At 40.4% G+C, this 18609-nt stretch overlaps 1 protein-coding gene across 1 annotated transcript; it reads right to left on the reverse strand.

Annotated features, from left to right (window-relative positions):
* Positions 1-13: 13 nt before the first annotated feature.
* Positions 14-18341, reverse strand: LOC102224080 (inactive carboxypeptidase-like protein X2). The gene is made up of 20 exons (XM_014471693.2): positions 17432-18341; positions 12851-13081; positions 12647-12691; positions 10841-10903; positions 10158-10217; positions 10000-10068; positions 8611-8688; positions 8409-8518; positions 7555-7694; positions 7242-7326; positions 7002-7146; positions 6002-6081; positions 5783-5906; positions 5469-5665; positions 4830-5003; positions 4614-4739; positions 4285-4531; positions 3771-3910; positions 3558-3657; positions 14-3178 (listed from the first exon to the last, which is right to left on the reverse strand). The coding sequence occupies exons 1-20, from the start codon at positions 17688-17690 to the stop codon at positions 2625-2627; spliced, it is 3027 nt and encodes a 1008-aa protein (XP_014327179.1). The 5' UTR covers positions 17691-18341; the 3' UTR covers positions 14-2624.
* Positions 18342-18609: the final 268 nt, after the last annotated feature.

An 18609-nucleotide genomic window follows, 5' to 3' on the forward strand; every position in this document is an offset into this window, starting at 1 on the left:
TGACAAACAGTCGTACATTTAAACCTTTATTGTTTCCCCTCCAACCATGACAGCTCAGCTTATATTTTATTTTAATGCATTCAGCCATTACAAGAAATCAGTGTAAAAAAATAAAGATGATACAAAAGCAAAACACTTAAGAAAGCATTGCTTCTTCTGTTTTGTTTGCAGTGGAACGTAGAGATACATCTAAAAAAAATGGAAAATATTGTGAAAGGGAGTTTGTTGGCCAATCAACCTTTACAGCTTTACATGTGTTTTGGGTTAATTAGCTGATTAGACTGGGACACCAAGATTTCCAATATTTCACAATATTCTAGTTTTCTCAGACCCTGAATTTTGGTTTTTCATTTTCTGTAAGTCATAATCACAAAAATTACCAAAAATAAAGGCTAGAAATATTTCACTTTATGCATAGGTCCATATAGTATATGAATTGAGTAATGAGTATGAAATAAGTAATAAAGAATACTGAACATGTTACATTTTTAAACATGTACCTGTACTTTCACTTTGATTTGACTCTTGCTCAGCAGACTATTCAGTGGTAACTTTAAAGTGAAAGCCTCATAAAAATCCATTCTCTTCAGTCATAAGAGAGGCACTGATCAGAGTTTTGTGACCATTTTTCAGTCTCTGGCTTTGCGAAGATTTTGCCTACCAATATCAATCTTAGTTGATTCCCAGTTCTCCTTAAAAACTGACAGGGGTAAGAATGGTATTCAAAACATTTTTCTACCCTTCCTACTGTGAGAGATTGCTAAATATTTCTATTGGCATGCCATGCGTTAGGGAGAGGAGGCACTTTTAAAACGTTAGTTTTAACATGTACAAAATCAAACTGATTACAGACTTTAGATTGTCTAGTTATCATTTGTGACTGTCGGCATCAATCTTCAGTTTCATTCCCTAGAACACTGATGTCAAACTCCACTTTGAAAAATGCTAAATGCAACATTCGGATGCGTCTTTGCTTTAGCACACATAAGTCAAATAATTAGGTCATCGCCAGATATCTAAAGAACTTGACTACCTGCTGAGATAATACTCATTTGTTTCAGGTGTGTTGGATCAGGGACATGTCTAAACGCTGGAGGTTACCAGGCTTCGAGGACTAAAGTTTGAGACCCTGCACTAGAAAATTCAGATCCTCTAATCTGGAGATTTCCACATTTCTGACAACATTCCCAAATACAGCATGTTCAATGACGGACAGAGATCGGACACTCGAGGATAAAATAGGGCAACGTCGCTGTATCACACTGCCTGGCCAAAAAGAAAAACACAGGTCACACACTAATGCATCTCTGGATTACCTTTAGTTTTGTTTACATCATATATTGTGGGAGTTCAGAACCTTTTGATGAGGTTCTGAAAACAAGTCGTCTCAGAGATAGAGGACTTATTTTCATCCAGTGTTGCATGAATTCTTCACCAAGATGTTGCATTGGTGATGGGAAAGTCTGGCCATGGTGCAAAGTCTTCTCCAGAACATCCCAAAGATTCTTAATGGATTCTGTGATTGAGATGGGGGATGAGTCTGACTAACCGGGTCATTAAGTATATTCAAGTAGTCAGCTAAACCTTGATCGGAAGAACTGCAGCAACCCCAGATCATATGCAATGCCGCCAGATCATATGCTGACCTTGTTAAATCGCTCTAGAGCAGTGGTCCACAACCCCCGGGGACCACTGGGATCCCCGGGGGTTCTGCTTCCTTTTCTCCAGTTAGTCTCCCTGGTCAGTCGTTTTCTTATGGCTACACAGCTGCTCAGTCCCAATCCCTTCAGTACCCTCCACATTGTGAGAGAGGAAATGCTCTTGCTTTTGTTATTAAACATAAAATTTCTTCGAGTTCCACTGTTAGTCTTCGGTTTGATGTCACAGAACACCTAAGTGATTGTAAATCATGACCATTCAGGATTTTTTCCCGACCATATGTCTTCCTTGGGGACGTTGCTTCCCAGGTTTCCTTCCCTTCCAGTTTTCAATGTGTTGGACAGTTCTGGACCTAATTTTAGAAGCTTCTGCAATCTCCTTAGATGTTTTCTCTGCTTGATGCCAATAAATTGACCCTTCTCAAACAGACTAATACTTTTTCTTTGACTACAGGATGTGACTTTCAACATGATTTTTACAGATGGAATCAGTTGGGGTTAAATAACTTGTTGCTGGCTCAAAGATTATGCAATAATTATCTACAAGGAGACTTGTTCCCCTTGCTTAGTTCAGTCCAGTTAGTGACTTTTTTCTTTGCCCAAGCAGTGTATGTTCAGCCTTCCTGTTATCTTATATCTGTGCTTCCTCTGTCAGCGCACAAGTACTGAGACCTGGAAAGTTTTTCTAAGCAATCTAAACAATCACTTTCACACCACATATATCTGCATTTTCAAATGCAGACATGGTCTGCTCTTAGACATGGTGCGTTTACTGATCAGATTTAAAGTTTACCGGCTTACTAGTCACTGCTCTGGATCAGTCGAGTTGAAAATCTGCCATTTTTTTGGTGCATCTCTCTTCACAAAGACCTTTAGAAAACTCATTAAAAGACTTTAGAAGTAGTAGCTTGTAATGTGTGGTTACTGAGGAGTTGTGCAGATAGATAGTGATTTATTTATTTTTTGCTAATCAATGGTGTATTCAAAATTATACTCTTGCGTAGGTGCTGAGCCAAATATGAAGGTGTCAAACGGGTTCTCTGTATAGCTGTCCACAGGAAACCAAGAGTTGTACCAGGAGGTTGTGCTCTCAGCATCAGGTGGTTGTGTTGTGGTTGTTGTTGTCGTTGTTGTTGTTGGAAGGGTGGTGGTGGTGACTCTGCCTCTTAACCTTTCGCGCAATTTGCGTCGACGCATCAGCCTGAACCGTCTGAGTCGCTCGGCTCTCTGGGAATTGGCCTGACTCTCCTCCCCTGTGACGGCGGGCTGTGCCGTGGTGCTCGAAGCGGTTGACTTCACCCTGTTCGTTTTGGTGACGAGTCGAATGGGTCTGTTCCCGTTGCGCGCCATAATCTCTTTGATTCGGTCCCAGTTGGACTTGGCTAAGGTGAAGCTGCAGGGAGTAGCTCCAGTGTCGTAGCCCACCATGCAGAGCCGCGTCTGGGGCGTGTGGCCGTCAGCTTTGGCCGTCACCTTGTATTCACCGGGATTCAGCAGCCGCCAATAATCCCCGCTGGCAGCTAGAAAGACACATTTAATTAATACAGAACCTCGCTAAAATACCTGTACCCTCTTTTTTTAAAAAACATCTAATCAGGCTACAACCACAAGCCTCCCTGTATTTTAATGGGATTTTATGTGACAGACTGACACAAATTAGGATCCAGCTGTGAACTGGAAGAATGATGACATGGATATCCATCTGAACTGGTATGTTAGCCAAGGAGAACATTGATGAGAGAATCGGATTGTTATTGGTGCACACTCTAAATTTGGTCTTTATGGAAGAACTGCTGAAGGAAAGTTATAACAAGTCTTGAGAAGGTTTGTAAACCATGTCTTCCCTCCATTTCACAGCACACACTTTGTGTGAAACATAAAATCTTGATCAAAGCGTACCAGTTTTGACATCATGCCGGATTCCCTCCACAGTTATTGTGGCATTAGGCAGCGGGTTTCCCTCCATGTCTCTTACTATACCTTTTATTCCTCGATTCACCTGCAACAACAAGGCAAATCATTTCAGAGCAGGATTTAATTTATGGTCATTCTTTTACATAAATATTCTGAAATAAAACTCTCCTCCCCATACATGAATGAATTTATGCTCACTTGTTCCATGAAGGACAGAAGAGCCTCGCGATTGTTCTCCCACTCCAGCGCCAGCTCGCTCTCGTGAGGAAACTTGTCACAGCCGAGGAAGACAGAGAGCTCAAAGCAGTTGGTGTGAAGGTAGCTGAAGTCGTTCATACCTGTGGAGGAGATTCATGGAGCTTGTTATTGTTAACTTGTAACAGTTGTATTGCAGATGCTTGTATCTCTTGGAGTAGGGTTAGGAGAAATCTTGAATGTGAAACAGAGGTTTAGAAGATATCTAAGCCTAGGGGAAAATGCAGTGGGAAAATGGCGCCTGGATATTGAACACCCATCTTTGTTATCTTTGTCAAATAATGAAACTCAGTTCTTTAGACGGACTCTACAGATGCTACATCTTAGCCCTTTCGGTTAGTACCAGTCTTGTTACAAAAAAAATGTCCTTATAAATCAAAGTAGAATTTGCTCTTTTGATTTTCTTGTCACAAGGAGTGCCCATTCCTCTGTGGGCTATTTGCCATCTTCTACTCACTGCCCACCACTGGTTTCCAGCTGGCTCTATTAACAATCCCCTGTCCTCCAGTGACATCATCACCGTGGCAGGATCCCCAATAGGTCTCAGTCATGGTTAGATGGCTGTGTGCGTATGACATTGCCAACCAGCGAAACATGGCATCATCAGGAGTCTCTCTGAGCGCTCCTTCGTTCTGCCTCTGAATACGAGCCCAGGTCTCTTCGTTCATCTCAGCGTTAATCCTCCAACGCCGACTGTCGGTTAACTAACAAAGCGAGACAGCACAGAATCAATGATTGTACATTTTGGAAGATATTCCATGATATTCTTTATCCTATTAACCTTACAGAAATTGGAGGACGCTGCATATCAAAAGGGTACACCACCATTTTTTCTCCTGCTTGTAAATTGGCTCCGAGCACAAATGGACTGCGCTCCATCCATGAAATTATGGCTTTGGTCTCAACTGCAAGCTAAAGTAACGGCACAGAAAGAAATACTTGTTAATATATTTGTGGAAGTATAGTAAATACACAGTCAGCCTCTGATGTTTGCACACTCACAGAGCCACCAAGGAAGTTTTCTGGCAGCGGAATGTGATGATTGGGCACTATGCGAGGCACCCAGCCTCTGTCCTCGGCTCCCCACAAGATGCTGTTCAGGTCCGGGAAGTTCTGGAAGATGTCATAACCTTCTTCAGTCCAGTGACCCAGTGCCCAGTTTCCCATCTCTGAGCCCTTCAGGACAGCAGTAGAACAATATGAAAATCTAAATGTGGATTTTATCTACAATATCCAAACACTTAAAATCCTAAGTTGTTACAAGGATAACAAAACTAAATGCAATCAAAAACAACCATTAATCATCACAAGTGATGTATGTGAGAATGTGGCTGTTCTTATTTATTTATTTTTTTGCCAGTTTGTTGATTCTTGCGTTGTGTGTGAATTGTGAGACAGTTATTTTTTTGTTTTTGGGCATGTGCACCGACTGATGGCACCCTTTGAATCTCGTTGTCCTTGTGACAATGACAATAAAGATTTATCTTATCTTATCTTATCTTATCTTATCTTATCTTATCTTATCTCTAAGGATGTACTTTCTTTTTATATTCATTTTAGGTAGATTTTCCTTCCATTTAAAAATAGACAAACTAAACTTTAGATGTCATTAATGTCGTCATGACTCTTGGGGTACGGTACCATCTCATAGGCCAGCTCGTAAGCATCTGGGTTCAGTGATGGCACCAGGTGAATCCTCACTCCGTCCACTAGGCGTCGCACTCTTGGGTTTTCATCTCTGTACTCCTTGCAGAGGAACTGCATTAATAGCAGGAGAAGCTCCCGACCCAGAGCCTCATTGCCATGGAGACCTGCTGTGTAGCGAAACTCGGGTTCACCTGAAGATGGGGTAAGGTAAAGTTCTAATGTCAGTGAAGTTTTTCCCCAAGTAATCACTCTGCCTGCGATGTTATGACATGTTCTGAAATAAATGCTTAAGAAGTCTAAATGTCGACCTGTCTCGTGTTCGCCTGGGTTGTCTGAGATCTCCATGGCGTACATCTTGAGGCCTTGTGAGCTTTTCCCAATGTTGTAGATCCTTGTGATGTTGGGGCACTCCTCATTTATCACCTTCATCATCTAAAGCATTGAAATAAAAGAAGGAACAAATTTATTGCTCATTTATGTTTAATTTATTTTGGCCAGAATTTCCTCTTCACTGTCTTGTGCAAAACCTGTCTCATCTCCTTGTAGTTGTGATGTCTGAAGTCCAGATCGTCTGATGCGTTGACCTCATTCTCACTGTGGTAGCTGCCTGTAAAATAACACCCATAATGTCAGAAATAAATGAATACATTAGTTACACAGACCACAATTCAAATAAAATTGGAGAGAGAGAGAGAGAGAGATAGCTTTCTTTCTTTATAAAGACTAACTACTCAATAAGCTGGGTTGGTTACTGGATAGCAGCCATCAAGTTAGCTAGCTAGATAGTAGTTTACTAGCTATCTAGCTTACTGACAGTATTTTTAATTATTAAATCATTGTTTTACTTTTTAATTAATTAGTGACCCATTTAAACAATGTACTTGATTTTTCTCTTTTGAGTTTTTTTTGTTGTTGTTAAAGCTGCTACTGTTCTAGCAGTTGGAATAGCTGTTATTCGAGCCTTACCACTGAGAGACATCTTAGCAGTTCATGTTAAAGTTCATGTTAAAGAAATGGATATCTCCAGTGCTGTGTGTAAATATAGCCCATGCTTGCCAAACTGCAGTGTTTTTCTTTCCAGGGGAAGGTGAATGAGAATGTCCTAACTCAAAGGAAGGAAACCCTGGATGAAAATATCTAAATATAAGCTTCTCAGTAGTTCTAGAGTTAAGAAACCTGAATTATGTCCCCAAACATCGATACACCGTCCTAAAATGCCAGTTTCAGCTATTTTAATGTTACCTACACATTGCAGAGTGTAGTTTAAGTGAGTCAGTCAGTTGTATAGAAAACGATAGATTGATTGAATGAAATAAAATTTGATGTTTTTTTATGTCAGTACTTTTAAGGACCTTTTATATGTTTTCCTGCTTCAGTTCGCCTGGTTTAAAGGAATGGACTGTTAAGTTCTTTAGAAGTTGGTCACATACTCAGTCACATGGTTCAGGGGTGTTAAAGTAAAGAAACACAGTAGTTCTCCTGATTGCCAATTTTATTTGTCCTGATGTTGTTGTCCGTAGCACTGACTTGGTAGCTGACAGGCCAGGACTTCGGCTCTCAGACACAAACTGCCGTTCCAGCTCTGGGGAAGAATCCGGATGTAACGCGCCACCACCGGTGCGGCGAACTGACTCATTACGGGTGTTTCCTTATCCACGTTCCCATAGAAGAGCTTGAGGAAAGGGATCACACAGAGAGAGAGATTATGTTTTTGAGATTTCTCTTTGAAAATCTCCGGCTGGAGTACAGTATTTAGGTCCCACTCACCCATTCAGCGTAGCCATCGTGCAGCACCGTCCAGTCCCGGCTGTCGTTGCTGAAGGCAACAAAGTAGGACGATACGAAATCCTCCCTGAAATGAGAACATAAGTCACGAGTCCACAGTCCTTCCAAGCTCCAAGATCTAGAGATGGAAGGTCTTGACAAAATAGCTCAAACGTATGCCGCATTTCCACTAACCATAAAATTTAAATTAAGACTAAGTTTTTATTTATGAAATGTGATCCAGTGTTATGAGAAGAGATTGATAAAAAGAAAAAAAAACTTTTTAAAATGGCGTTTAAAAACAAACAAAACTCACAGTTGCTCTGAGTTCTTCCCTTGGGTGATGACACCGGTGAACTCCACCTCTCGCCGAGCGTCCACCTGGAACCAGTGCTCCTTGTCCTCAGGCTCTGCACACCATGCACCTCCATACATGTCCTCCTCATCTTCAGAGCTCTGCAAACACAGTTCACAAACCAGAGATGCAAATAGACTGTTGTATCCTTCATCACACTTTATGTTTGTTCAGAGCATCTAAAGGGACAGTATGATGTATTTTTCCAGGTACATAATACATAATCAAATAACTATGTTACCCCCAGTTGTCATAAAAATGCTATACACATCAAATATGACTTAAAAGAAACTTGACTTGGTGATTTGATGCCTTGAAATTGGGCCTCTGTCTCTTTAAAAGCTCCTGCTCTTCCTGAAACTCCGCCTTCAGGAAGTCATAACAACATGGCTCCTCTTTACCAGTGTTTCACTGACAAGTAGCTCGTAAAATGAGCTCATCAGATGTGTAGGTTTTTGCTAATTACTGATGGCTAGTCTGAAGGAGCTAAGTGTGAAGGGCCGCTCAGTGAGGTGGAAGTTTGAAATCGAGGCCTTGAAGGCGGCCCTAGATCCACTCAGGTATTAATGGATTTCGCAAACATGCATGAAAGAATCAAAGCAACACTCCAGGTACGTTTTGATGAGGAAACAACATTACAAGATGTAAAGCTAAAATGTCAGTTTTACATAATGCTACCCCTTCAAAAGGAATATGCTTAGATTCCATTAGTTTGGCTGTTTTATGGCCATCATACAAGGTACAATGTGTGATCATAAAGCATCAGCTGGGGGGAGGGGTATCAGGTGTTCAGAAGGTTTTCTTCTACAGGCTACCTGCATGTTGAGGCGTCCCCTCTGAGCCGCGAAGCCGTGGTGAGACTGAGAGGAAGCCAGCAGCTGGTCGTCATCCACCCGGTGAGACTCCAAGCCCAAAGGAGGACACTCTGACACGACGACAACAACACGCCAGATCTCACTGCCAAATCTCTCAGGATCAAACCAGTCCATGTAAGTCATAACAGTGTCGTAAATGTACTTTTTGGCTGAGCAGGAAAAGCCGCCTTCTTCAGTCTCTCTGCTTCTTCCTCCTCCCATTGTTTCCTCTGCTGCTCAGCTGTGGGATTAGAAAGCAAACAGAACGAACTTACAGAGGATCAAGATCCACTTTTTCTGTCCTACTAATGCTAATGTGTTCTTATACCAAATCGGGGCCGTGCCTTGACTTGTTGATGCTGTTTTGGCAGAAAGATTGTATTCTTCAATATGCCGAGATATGTTCTTTTCATGTGGTGGAGCAAAAGTCTTTTACAAAGAAAAATCTCAAATATGTGACATTTTTATGGAGAACCTGTCACTCATTTAACCCTAAATAACAATACAACTCTAGCAGCTGCTTTCTAGTTGGTACTTTATTCTGAGTGTAAATGCATCCTCGGGTTTGCTAGAGAACAATAACAGAGTGTATAAGCTGGGGGTCCAGTACCTGTACGACCCGGGAGCCGGAATTGACCTCAATCCTCTTATTTAGAGTCACAGATCAGCTTATTTTTATTGAATCTTCCAAAGGGAATTTTGTAGATTTCCTTTTTTTAAAGAAAAAAAAAAAAAAAAGGAAATTCTCGGGCGTGTCGTGGTGGCAGAGGGGTTAGTGCGACCGACATTCAGAGGCAACGTGGCCTCGACATGGCTGTCACGGGTTCGACTCCTGGACCCGACGACGTTTACCGCATGTCTTCCCCCCTCTCCTTCCCCTTTTCCTGTCAGCCTACTTTGAAAAAGGGACAGTAGAGCCCACAAAAAGACCCCTTGCAGGGCGATAAAAAATAAAGGAAATTATCAAACTATTAACTAAAACTAATGCATATTCTTTGGAACATTGTATCTCTGTTGAAAATGTTGTCAAACAAGTATGTAGTTTGGAACCAAAAGAAAAGGAGAAATTGCTTCATACAAGAGAGTATTTCTTCCACCCCTAGTCTCATTCTTTGTGGCGATTCTATTTCTTTGATGAAAACGGCTAAGAAAAACTTTTAAACCTGACATTTTTTGAATGATCTTTACATTTTGTGTTTTTATGTTGTCAATACTGTATGTTGCTTTTCATGTGCAGATCTGATTTTTTTCCCTCAACTACCCTAATATTCTTGTTCTTATCTAACAAAAGGGTGGCTTCTCAGGGCTGCAGTTTGTACCCGCCTGCCCGTGTCCCATGTTGATTGTTTGGGTTCTTTTGTTCTATGGATGGGCTGTACTGAAATGTCAGTTCCCCCACCCCCCTGGCAATTCATTCATTTATTGAAGTTCAATGCTTTTACATTTTTGGTTATTAGATGCCATAATGGTGAGTGTAGAGATACAGGTGGTTGTAGATCCCTCATATAAGCAGACTTGTCCTTAAAAAGAATCAATATTTTCCATCGGTTACCTTTTTCTGCTTTCTCTTTGCGGGCCCTCTCCTCCTCCTCTTGTTGTTTCTTTGCTATTGCCTCTGCCACTGGAAAAACACAGAGAAAGTCTCTCATTGGCCACAATCAGGACAACTGTCTTAATATTTGTCCAGTTCTCGGCTGGATAAAGACGTACAGTCAGAGTAATCATACTCTTCATACCAGGGACCAACGAATGGAACAGACGTGGTTTCCTCTGGAACAACAAGAAAGAAATAATTCAGATATATGGTGTTAGAGATATTTCAGCAGTGATCTTTTCCCATGAGGCCATTTAAAAAAAAAAATCCATATATATACAGAAATAAAAAAAAGTGGGAGTGTTTTGATTGGAACCCGCCAGTTGTAAAATTACAGTAATATTCAATAAATTAAAACATGCATTCCCGTAAGGCTTGTTTGTCATATTAAAATTACTTCATGACAATAGCAACTATTAAAAATACTCATCAGTAAGATCCCCTTTTATCTGATAAAAACAAACCTGCTGTAATATTCTAATCCTAAATGTCATGTTTTCATTAGCTTTTGGCAAATAAATAGTCTTAAAACATTGGACTGTGTGTAATCAATCAATACAAGTGTGTTACTGAGAAAAAGATTAACTTTTCATTTATGTCATAAATTATTGAAAGTATCTGACATGATCTTTCTTTTCATTTTCAAGCAAATCCTCAATTTGTCCCACAGGAATAGTGAAATTATGTCCACAGTTGCCCATAAATTTGATCTTATTTGGGAACAAAATCAACACAGAAGCATCTACAGTACAGATACAAATGATAAAATCCCAAACATTCACTGTATGATGAGGACTACCTGGTATGTACATGATGACCTCAGTGGTTGTGGCTTCCTTCTTGTGTCCTCTGATCCATTTGTCTGGAAATATCACATTATCATCACAGATATATGAAAATATATGAAGATGATTTTTATATCTACGGTCAACTTTTGTACTGAATCCCATCTCATCTGAACTTCACTTCAAGCTGAAAACACATTTACTGTAGACATAATACAAAATGAATAGTAATGTAATAATAAAGTAGCACATGAGGATGATGTAAAATGCTGTGCCAGGATCCTTACTTCCAGATGTCGTCTTTTTCATGGTTTGCACCAGTGGCAACATCCGGTTGATCATGTGACTCGTTTGAAGCGAAAAAAGTGTTTCCTTTGCAGTTTTACGACATGCACCAATTTTGATATGGCCCCCAAAAAACACCTCATTCTAGCGAAAAAATCTTTATTGGAAAAAAAATAATTGTTTTTCAATAAAGAAATCGGCATGTTTCCATAAAGCAAATTTATTTTCAAAATGCCAAATTGCACAATTATACAGTAACTGGAAACGCTTGAGAAACTGAAGTGTTTCTGATCCTTCCCAAACAAGCAAAAACCCTTTGAGCCGTCCATGTACAGCCATCAGTTAGTGTAAGGTTGTTTTTAAGTATCGTTGCGCACCTTTCTGGCGAGTTTTTAAAAAAAGTTAGTGTGGTGCAGTTTTTATTTGTTTTCTTGTTGAAAACATCACAATTGCAGATCCGTTTAGCAGAAAACAGAAGTTTTCCACTTCCTGCGAATATCTACAGCCACTACTTACAACCCACAGAAACCTCAGCACTTTGTTGTTAAAGGCTTAAGGAAAAGCTTTGGCTCCAGAAACAAAGATGCTGATTAAAACGGCATCTGGCAACACACTGGTCCATGTCGGATTTTAGTAGCAGATGAACCCGAATAAAAGGAATAATTAGTTTTACAATGTTACTAAATTGTAATTCTATCCCTGATTTACGATGTGGACTTTGAGGTTTGTTTGCTTTGTAGGCTCAAATGCAAGATCGCTTTGTAGAAAAGCAATAACTTATTTCCACTAAATTGCTTTGTTTTGTGTCACTGCAGCTTCCCCTTTTAAGTGAACTGGGATCAAAATGCAGAGATCAGAAAGCACAGGCCCCAATTAAAGTTAATAAAAGACTTTAAAATTAAGCTTTTGTTTTTTTTTATAATTCACCGCTTTAACTGGCACCTCAGCGGTTAATTGACAATGTTCTCACAGAATACATCCACAGGTACATTAACTCAAATGTGTCTGTTAATCTAGCAGAAGTTTGTGAAAGGAAACCCAAAACTCATATAGTATAAAAGGCAGCTGTACCTGATACTGATTAAATGTACCTAAACTTTTGAATTCGAGAAAAATTCCAAAAAATGTCTAAAAAATGTTTTTGGCAGGTTTTCTGGCATTTAACAAATGTAAATACTTTGGTACTTCTAACCAAGTTAAAACTAGAAAAGTTGGGTCAGATTTAACTTCAAACAGTGAGAAAAAAATGTTTGTCTTTTTATTCAGTGTATGTAAATATCTTGTTTCAACTGTAAATAAATGCATAAATACTTTAGGTACACTGTTTTTTGTTTTAATATAGTTTAATTATGCTACCAGAAATGTAGTTTTAAACTATTAATTCTTAATGTTTAGGTTTTTTTCCCCACCACTAAATACCTATAATAAAAAATGGTTAAATTTTGCTAAATCTTTTCTCAGAAGTCATTCCACTGCAATGAAAAGACACATGTAAGGATTTCCGCTTCTGTGAGGACTCGGGTTGGGCGTCTTACCCAGGTCTGGCTCAACAGGCTCCGTTGGAAACCCAGGTTGATTCGCTGTAAAGATCAGATCAAAGCTTTAAGCATACTGAGATCTCTTAATTTTATAGTAACAGACTGGAGCAGTCAGAGTATTCTGGCAAAAAGATCATCAAGTTGAATATTGCTCCCCTGACTCTCCTCCTACCTGAAACCATAAATCTGAAGCGAACTCACTTGTTTCCAGGCCCACTTCCTCCTCCTCCAGCAAAGGAAGGCGGAGCTCCGGTTGCGCTGTGGTCGTTACCAGCTTTGGTTTCTTGGTGGGTTTGGGCGTCTTTGGCTTCTTTGTGGGCTTGGGTGGCTTTGGTTTCTTGGTGGGCTTTGGCGGTTTCGGTTTCTTGGTGGGCTTCAGAGCTTTCTGCTTTTTGGCTTTAGCCTCTTTCTCTGCTGCCTTCTTCGCTTTGGCTTCGGGGAGACAGAGACATAATCCGTTAATTGAAACCAGAACGCGGCGAGTGAAGATGCCCACATAGAGCAGCTGTGTCACTTCTGTGGATGTTTAACTGCTACATAGCCAGCAAGTGTTTTACTGCAACTATCAATCTGCATCAGAAAACATGTCCAGACTGGAGCATGGGCAGACGCTGCATCAAATACATGTAGATTAGTCTGTGCAGGAACAAAGCACCGCTTTATACTACAGAGAATCAAGATTTGTCATGGAGAGGAGTGTGTTTGGGTTCAGTGCAAGATGCTCTATTAGAACCCGTCCTATCCCTGTTAATTCTCTTTATGCAACTGTAGAAGCAGATGTAGAGGGACATTGATAAATCGTCCATGGGTACTTGGTCTGTTACCTTTATTGTTTTATGTGAAACACATATATTCAAAATTAAAATAGATAACTTAGATCTGAAATTTCTTTTTTTGTTTAGTTTAATTTTAATTATAAGACAGATAATTTGTGTAGAAACTGAACTCCTCTGAATTCTCCCAGTACTCCCAGTACTAACTGCAGAAATACACCAGTGAGACACAACCAATCAGAACCAGAAGGAGGGTCTTAGCACTGTTAGTCACTCATATGTACATGCCCTGTTACCCCCTTGCTATCTGCTATGCTACAGCTAGTTCTCTGCAACATAGCCTGCCATGAATGCTAAGGCTAGTTAACATTGCCACCGATGACGGCAGATAAATAGTTTTCCTGGAACGGTAAATTGTTAGTCCGCTTTTAGCACATTTAGCATTGATACACAAGCATGATTGACAGCTTTAAGACCCTCCTCCTGGCTCTGATTGGTTGTTTTTGATTGGAGCGGTGCATTTCTCCAGAGGGCACAAGGTCAGGGATGAGGTGGCGGAGCTTGATTTTTTCACAGATTATCTATCTCATTTTATACTGACACAATATGGGGACAGTTAAGTATGTACCATTAATAAATATGGAAAAAACATATTTTTGTAAAAGTTACATACTGTAACTTTAAGGATGGTGTTTTCATGGTAAAGCAGCCACTAAAGTCTTTGCTGCTGTTCACAAACCTTCTCTAATAAATCTCTTCAAACGCAGCTGGAGTTTTGTTCTGGGAATAAAACATGAATATTTATTAATTAGGTTGCTTTTAAAGACGCTTTGTTCCAAAATGTGGAAAATTTTAGGAGGCAGTTATGTTTTTCAAAAACATAAATTTAAATTTCTTGAGGGTGTAACCTGAAACTAATCTCTTATGTTGTTCAGGGTTTATTTTGTTTGTTTTTTTTTTTTTTACAATTTTTTATAGAAGATAAAACACTAGCACTACCCTAAAATGAAAACTCATCTGCATCAAATTAAATTACAGTGTTATTCAGAAGATGAGCTTGGGCTTGAGCAGAAAGAAGCCAGTAGGAATATTCTTGCCAAGACTCTGAATCACATCATTTCATTCGGTTCATGTTAGCAAAATAGAGATAAAGGAATTCAGACTTTGGCAAGGACTAAGAACTGCACAAAGGCAAGTACAGACCTTTATGTAACTACTGTTACTCATGGAAAACACAGGTAGCCAGGTTTGTGGTTTAGCTGAATGTGGAGCAGAGTCACAACATGAGCTCCCTTGCAGTGGTGTATCTGAAAGTGGGGCCTCTTGTAAATCCTTTCTCCCCACTTGTGGAAAATTGTAGTGGAAACATTTCAGCTGTTAATCATTCTGTGTGGTTTCCCCACAAATGTGCCTTCTATTTTCATTTTCCCCCCAGAAAACTTGCTTTCTCATTAGTATCATTGTGCTTTTCAAAACCAGCTCCTGAATTCTCTATGTAATGTAATATGGGTAGTTTTACCCATATTAGGACTTTGCATTGACTTCCATGCATTTATGCCTAACCCGGACATTTTTTCAAACCTTCTCTTACTAGTATTAGTGTATTCCTGCTAACCTTAAACAAAACCTAATTCACACCTTACCTCTAAACCTACACTCTAATGCTAAAGAATGGGGCCCACTTTATTATTCTTTGGTCCCCATAAGGCCCATCACTCTTCAGAGGTAAGTAAATATGCCAAAAAATGGTCCTAAAAAGAATAGCTAAACAAGTACACACACACGCCCACCCCACCACACACACATATACAGTATGTCTTCTATCGCCACAGGAGCTTCACATTGACTTCCATTCATTTTGTATTAATTTCTATAGCTGAACCCTAACCCTAATCCCAGCCTAAACTAAATTCACACCTTACTCCTAAACCTAACCTCTAACCCAAAAACAGAACCTCTTCAAGAGGTCCCTACAAAATAACATTGTCCTTATAATGCATAAAATGCAAGGCCACACACACACACACACACACACGCCCACACACATGCGTACAGGGAAAGTGTAACGTGTAAGCCGTATCGTTGTGGTCCTGCCAGGAAAAAGTCAGGCCACCAGCTGAATCACTGCAAGATTCTGGCCAGTCATCCCAGAATCAGAGGCATGTTCAACCAAACAACATTCCTGCAGCTCTTGATCTGCTTTTGTTTTGGACAACATTTGCAGAGAGGTAAGAATATTGCTGAAGCAAACTAAATGTCTGGACACATCTTTCTCTCTCTCTCTCTTTTCTCAAACTAAATGACTGCCTGCCTCATAGATTGATTGCAGACTTTCCCGCCTGTGTCGCCTCAGAGTCTCAGATTTAAAGAGACATGTCAGGATTTTTAAATGTGCTTCTTTTAAAAAGGTTAGAAGCAGTTAAGCAGACAATTCCCTTGCTCTCTTCATTCAATATTAGTTCAAATTAATTGGTTTTGGATGCTGAGGTTGACAGCTGGCCTGAAAAAGGACAGTAGCAAAAGAGTTTTCTGTTTCAAAGAATCCAAATCCAAAAATTAATCTTGGTGCTTTTATGCAAACCATTTTTGTGAACCTTCATATTTGCTTTATGTACTCAGCAGTATCAAAGGCAAAACTATTCTAGAAGTTTTAATGAGTGTTAAATTATTTGTTTTTGGATTTTTATTGAACATAAATGCTTTAAGTTTTGTTAACAACACTTGTTTCAGACAGGAAGATCATTGGTGGCACACCACCACTTATCTCCATATTCCATATAAACAATGGCCTTTTCTGTAAACGATTTGCAAATTCATATAGAGACTGGAGCTATTTATAAATATGCTTTCTAGGCTTCTATCTTTATGTTTACTTCCACTTATTTTGACTAAAATTGTCTCAGTGCTGGCCCCTTTGGTCAAATGATAAACAATAAAGCTTTTCGTCACTCTGCTCCACATTCAGGTATTAAAGCATCTCACTCAGACACATGGTGAGTCATCATGACTCAATAGCTGGAATAGTGAGGGTGGCCACAGCAAGCTTTGATCGACGGCATTACTCAGCTTTACAAACGTATGATGCATTTGCAATGTGGACACAGAGTGGAATGACTCTCCTCTGCTCTGATCACTGGTGACAGTATGCTGCAGTACAGGAAGTGGGAGGTGCTCACAGCAGAGCGTTGTTGCCATAAAAATCTCCAACAACACAGAAAAAACAGATTTCCTTGTTTTTTGTTTTGTTTTTTGTATAAAAAGTCGCTACAGGGGTTTTAAAAGTCACCAAATATAGCGACAAAGTTTAGAAGTAAGCAACAGTGCATCGTTCCTCCTGACCACAGCCCTGCTTAACAGCCTCCGTTGATCCCCACACCTGGCCACACCCCTCTGTGTCTTTTGGCTCCACCCACTTTGCTGGTACGTTTCCAAATTTGTGAGGGGTGAGATAAGCTTTTTTAAGGTGGTTAATTGCACTTTAAGACTGTAAAAAATACACTTAGGTCATGGTCCCTTTTGCTTCAGCATTTGAGACCAACTTATCTGGATCTATACTGAATGAAGACTGTATCAGCCTGCTAAATGCCATCTATCCATAATAATAATAACCTGCCTACCTACCTATCTGTCTGTCTAAACTAGCTGTCTGCACTCCCCTTGTGCCTGTTCTCCAGCTCATTCAGCAAATTAGGTCAAGAGATGGAGATTTTTTTCCAACAATGAATTACTAAAGAGAAATAAGGAAAATGTGTGAATTGCAGCTGATGTAGTCATTGCTATAGTCAATCTTTGTTTTGCCACTGCACGATTTTTCCATTTTGTGCAGCCCTATGAAGAAACCAAGTGCATTTTCTACTGCAGTTATGATGTAATATACTTTTAACAGAACTTCATTTCAACAACTCCACACTACTCTTTTAAGGCTGTAAGTGGGACCTCTGACAACATGAGAGACCAGGAAAGGTCAGGAAAACTCACAGATGCATTTTTTGCTTGAGCTCCAACTTACCGGCCTCGATTTCCTCAGGGCTTTTCTTTTTCTTTGCTTTGCTCTTCTCCTCTACTGTAACTTCAGCTGGCTCGTCTGACATTTCAGTGTCCCATCTGCCCCCGTCTCCGATCAGCCCCCGGGGTTCTCTCGCCAGAGCTTTGGCTCTTGACAGCTGCTTCTCCTCCGCAGGTTCTTCGGCAGTGACAAGACCCCAACAAAGGCTCAGCCCGACCCAGACCACCAGCACCTCTGCCCTCATTTCTCTGAAATAAAGCATGAGGGTGAATTACAGCAGATGTACTCCAGGGGTAAATACCAAAACTAGATGCAGCTCGACATCTGATCTGCAGATGCAATGGAGGCGTCTGGAGATAACATGAAAAGGAAGAGTCTAGAGAGCTTCCTCCTCTCTAATGAGAGCTTGCACAGGCTGAGGAAGAAAACTCTGCTGACTTAACACACACACACACACATACACTTCCTTTGCTGCCTCTTACTTATCCGTCATAGCCCTTCACCCCCTCTTTCCCCTCACCCGTCTCTCAGGAGAGGGGAGGAGCATCTGTCATGCATGGGACATTCCTGTGAGGGAGACAGCAGAAGGAAAAAGGGGAAGAAGTGTAGGAGGGTGACTGTTTGGCTTTTAACAAAAGAAAAGGACTCGACTCTCAGGTTTGCTTGATGCAGGGGGCTAATTATAACTTTGGAAAAACTGATTTCATGCAGAGCAAAGCCAAAGGAATCGCTTGTGGGAAGAATAAGAAGAATAACATGATGGCCATTTGCTGTGTCTGTGTATAACTCGGTGATTTAAAGAGGCAGTATTGTGTAAAATGGACTTTTTTAAGCTTCACATCATTTTATAATGTCATTCCCTCATCAAAAACATACCTGGAGGGTTGTTTTGATTCTTTCATGCATGATTAATAAATCCTTTAATCTCTCATCTGTGCAAAATGCCTGGGTGGACTTAGCACCGCCTTCGAGACTTAACTCCTCCCAGGAGCTACAGTTTCCAAGCTTCTCAGCTTTTGCCTCACAGAGCCGCCCTCCCCCATTCAGCTCCTTCAGACTAGCCAGCAGCAATTAGCAAACACCTGGTGGAGCCACGCATCTGTGAAGCTCATTATAGGAGCTACTTCTCGTGCAATGCTGGTAAAACCGTTGCTAAAGGGTTACTAGAGGAGCCAAGTTGT

This window comes from Xiphophorus maculatus, chromosome 8 (assembly GCF_002775205.1).
Source record: "Xiphophorus maculatus strain JP 163 A chromosome 8, X_maculatus-5.0-male, whole genome shotgun sequence".
Taxonomy (NCBI): domain Eukaryota; kingdom Metazoa; phylum Chordata; class Actinopteri; order Cyprinodontiformes; family Poeciliidae; genus Xiphophorus; species Xiphophorus maculatus.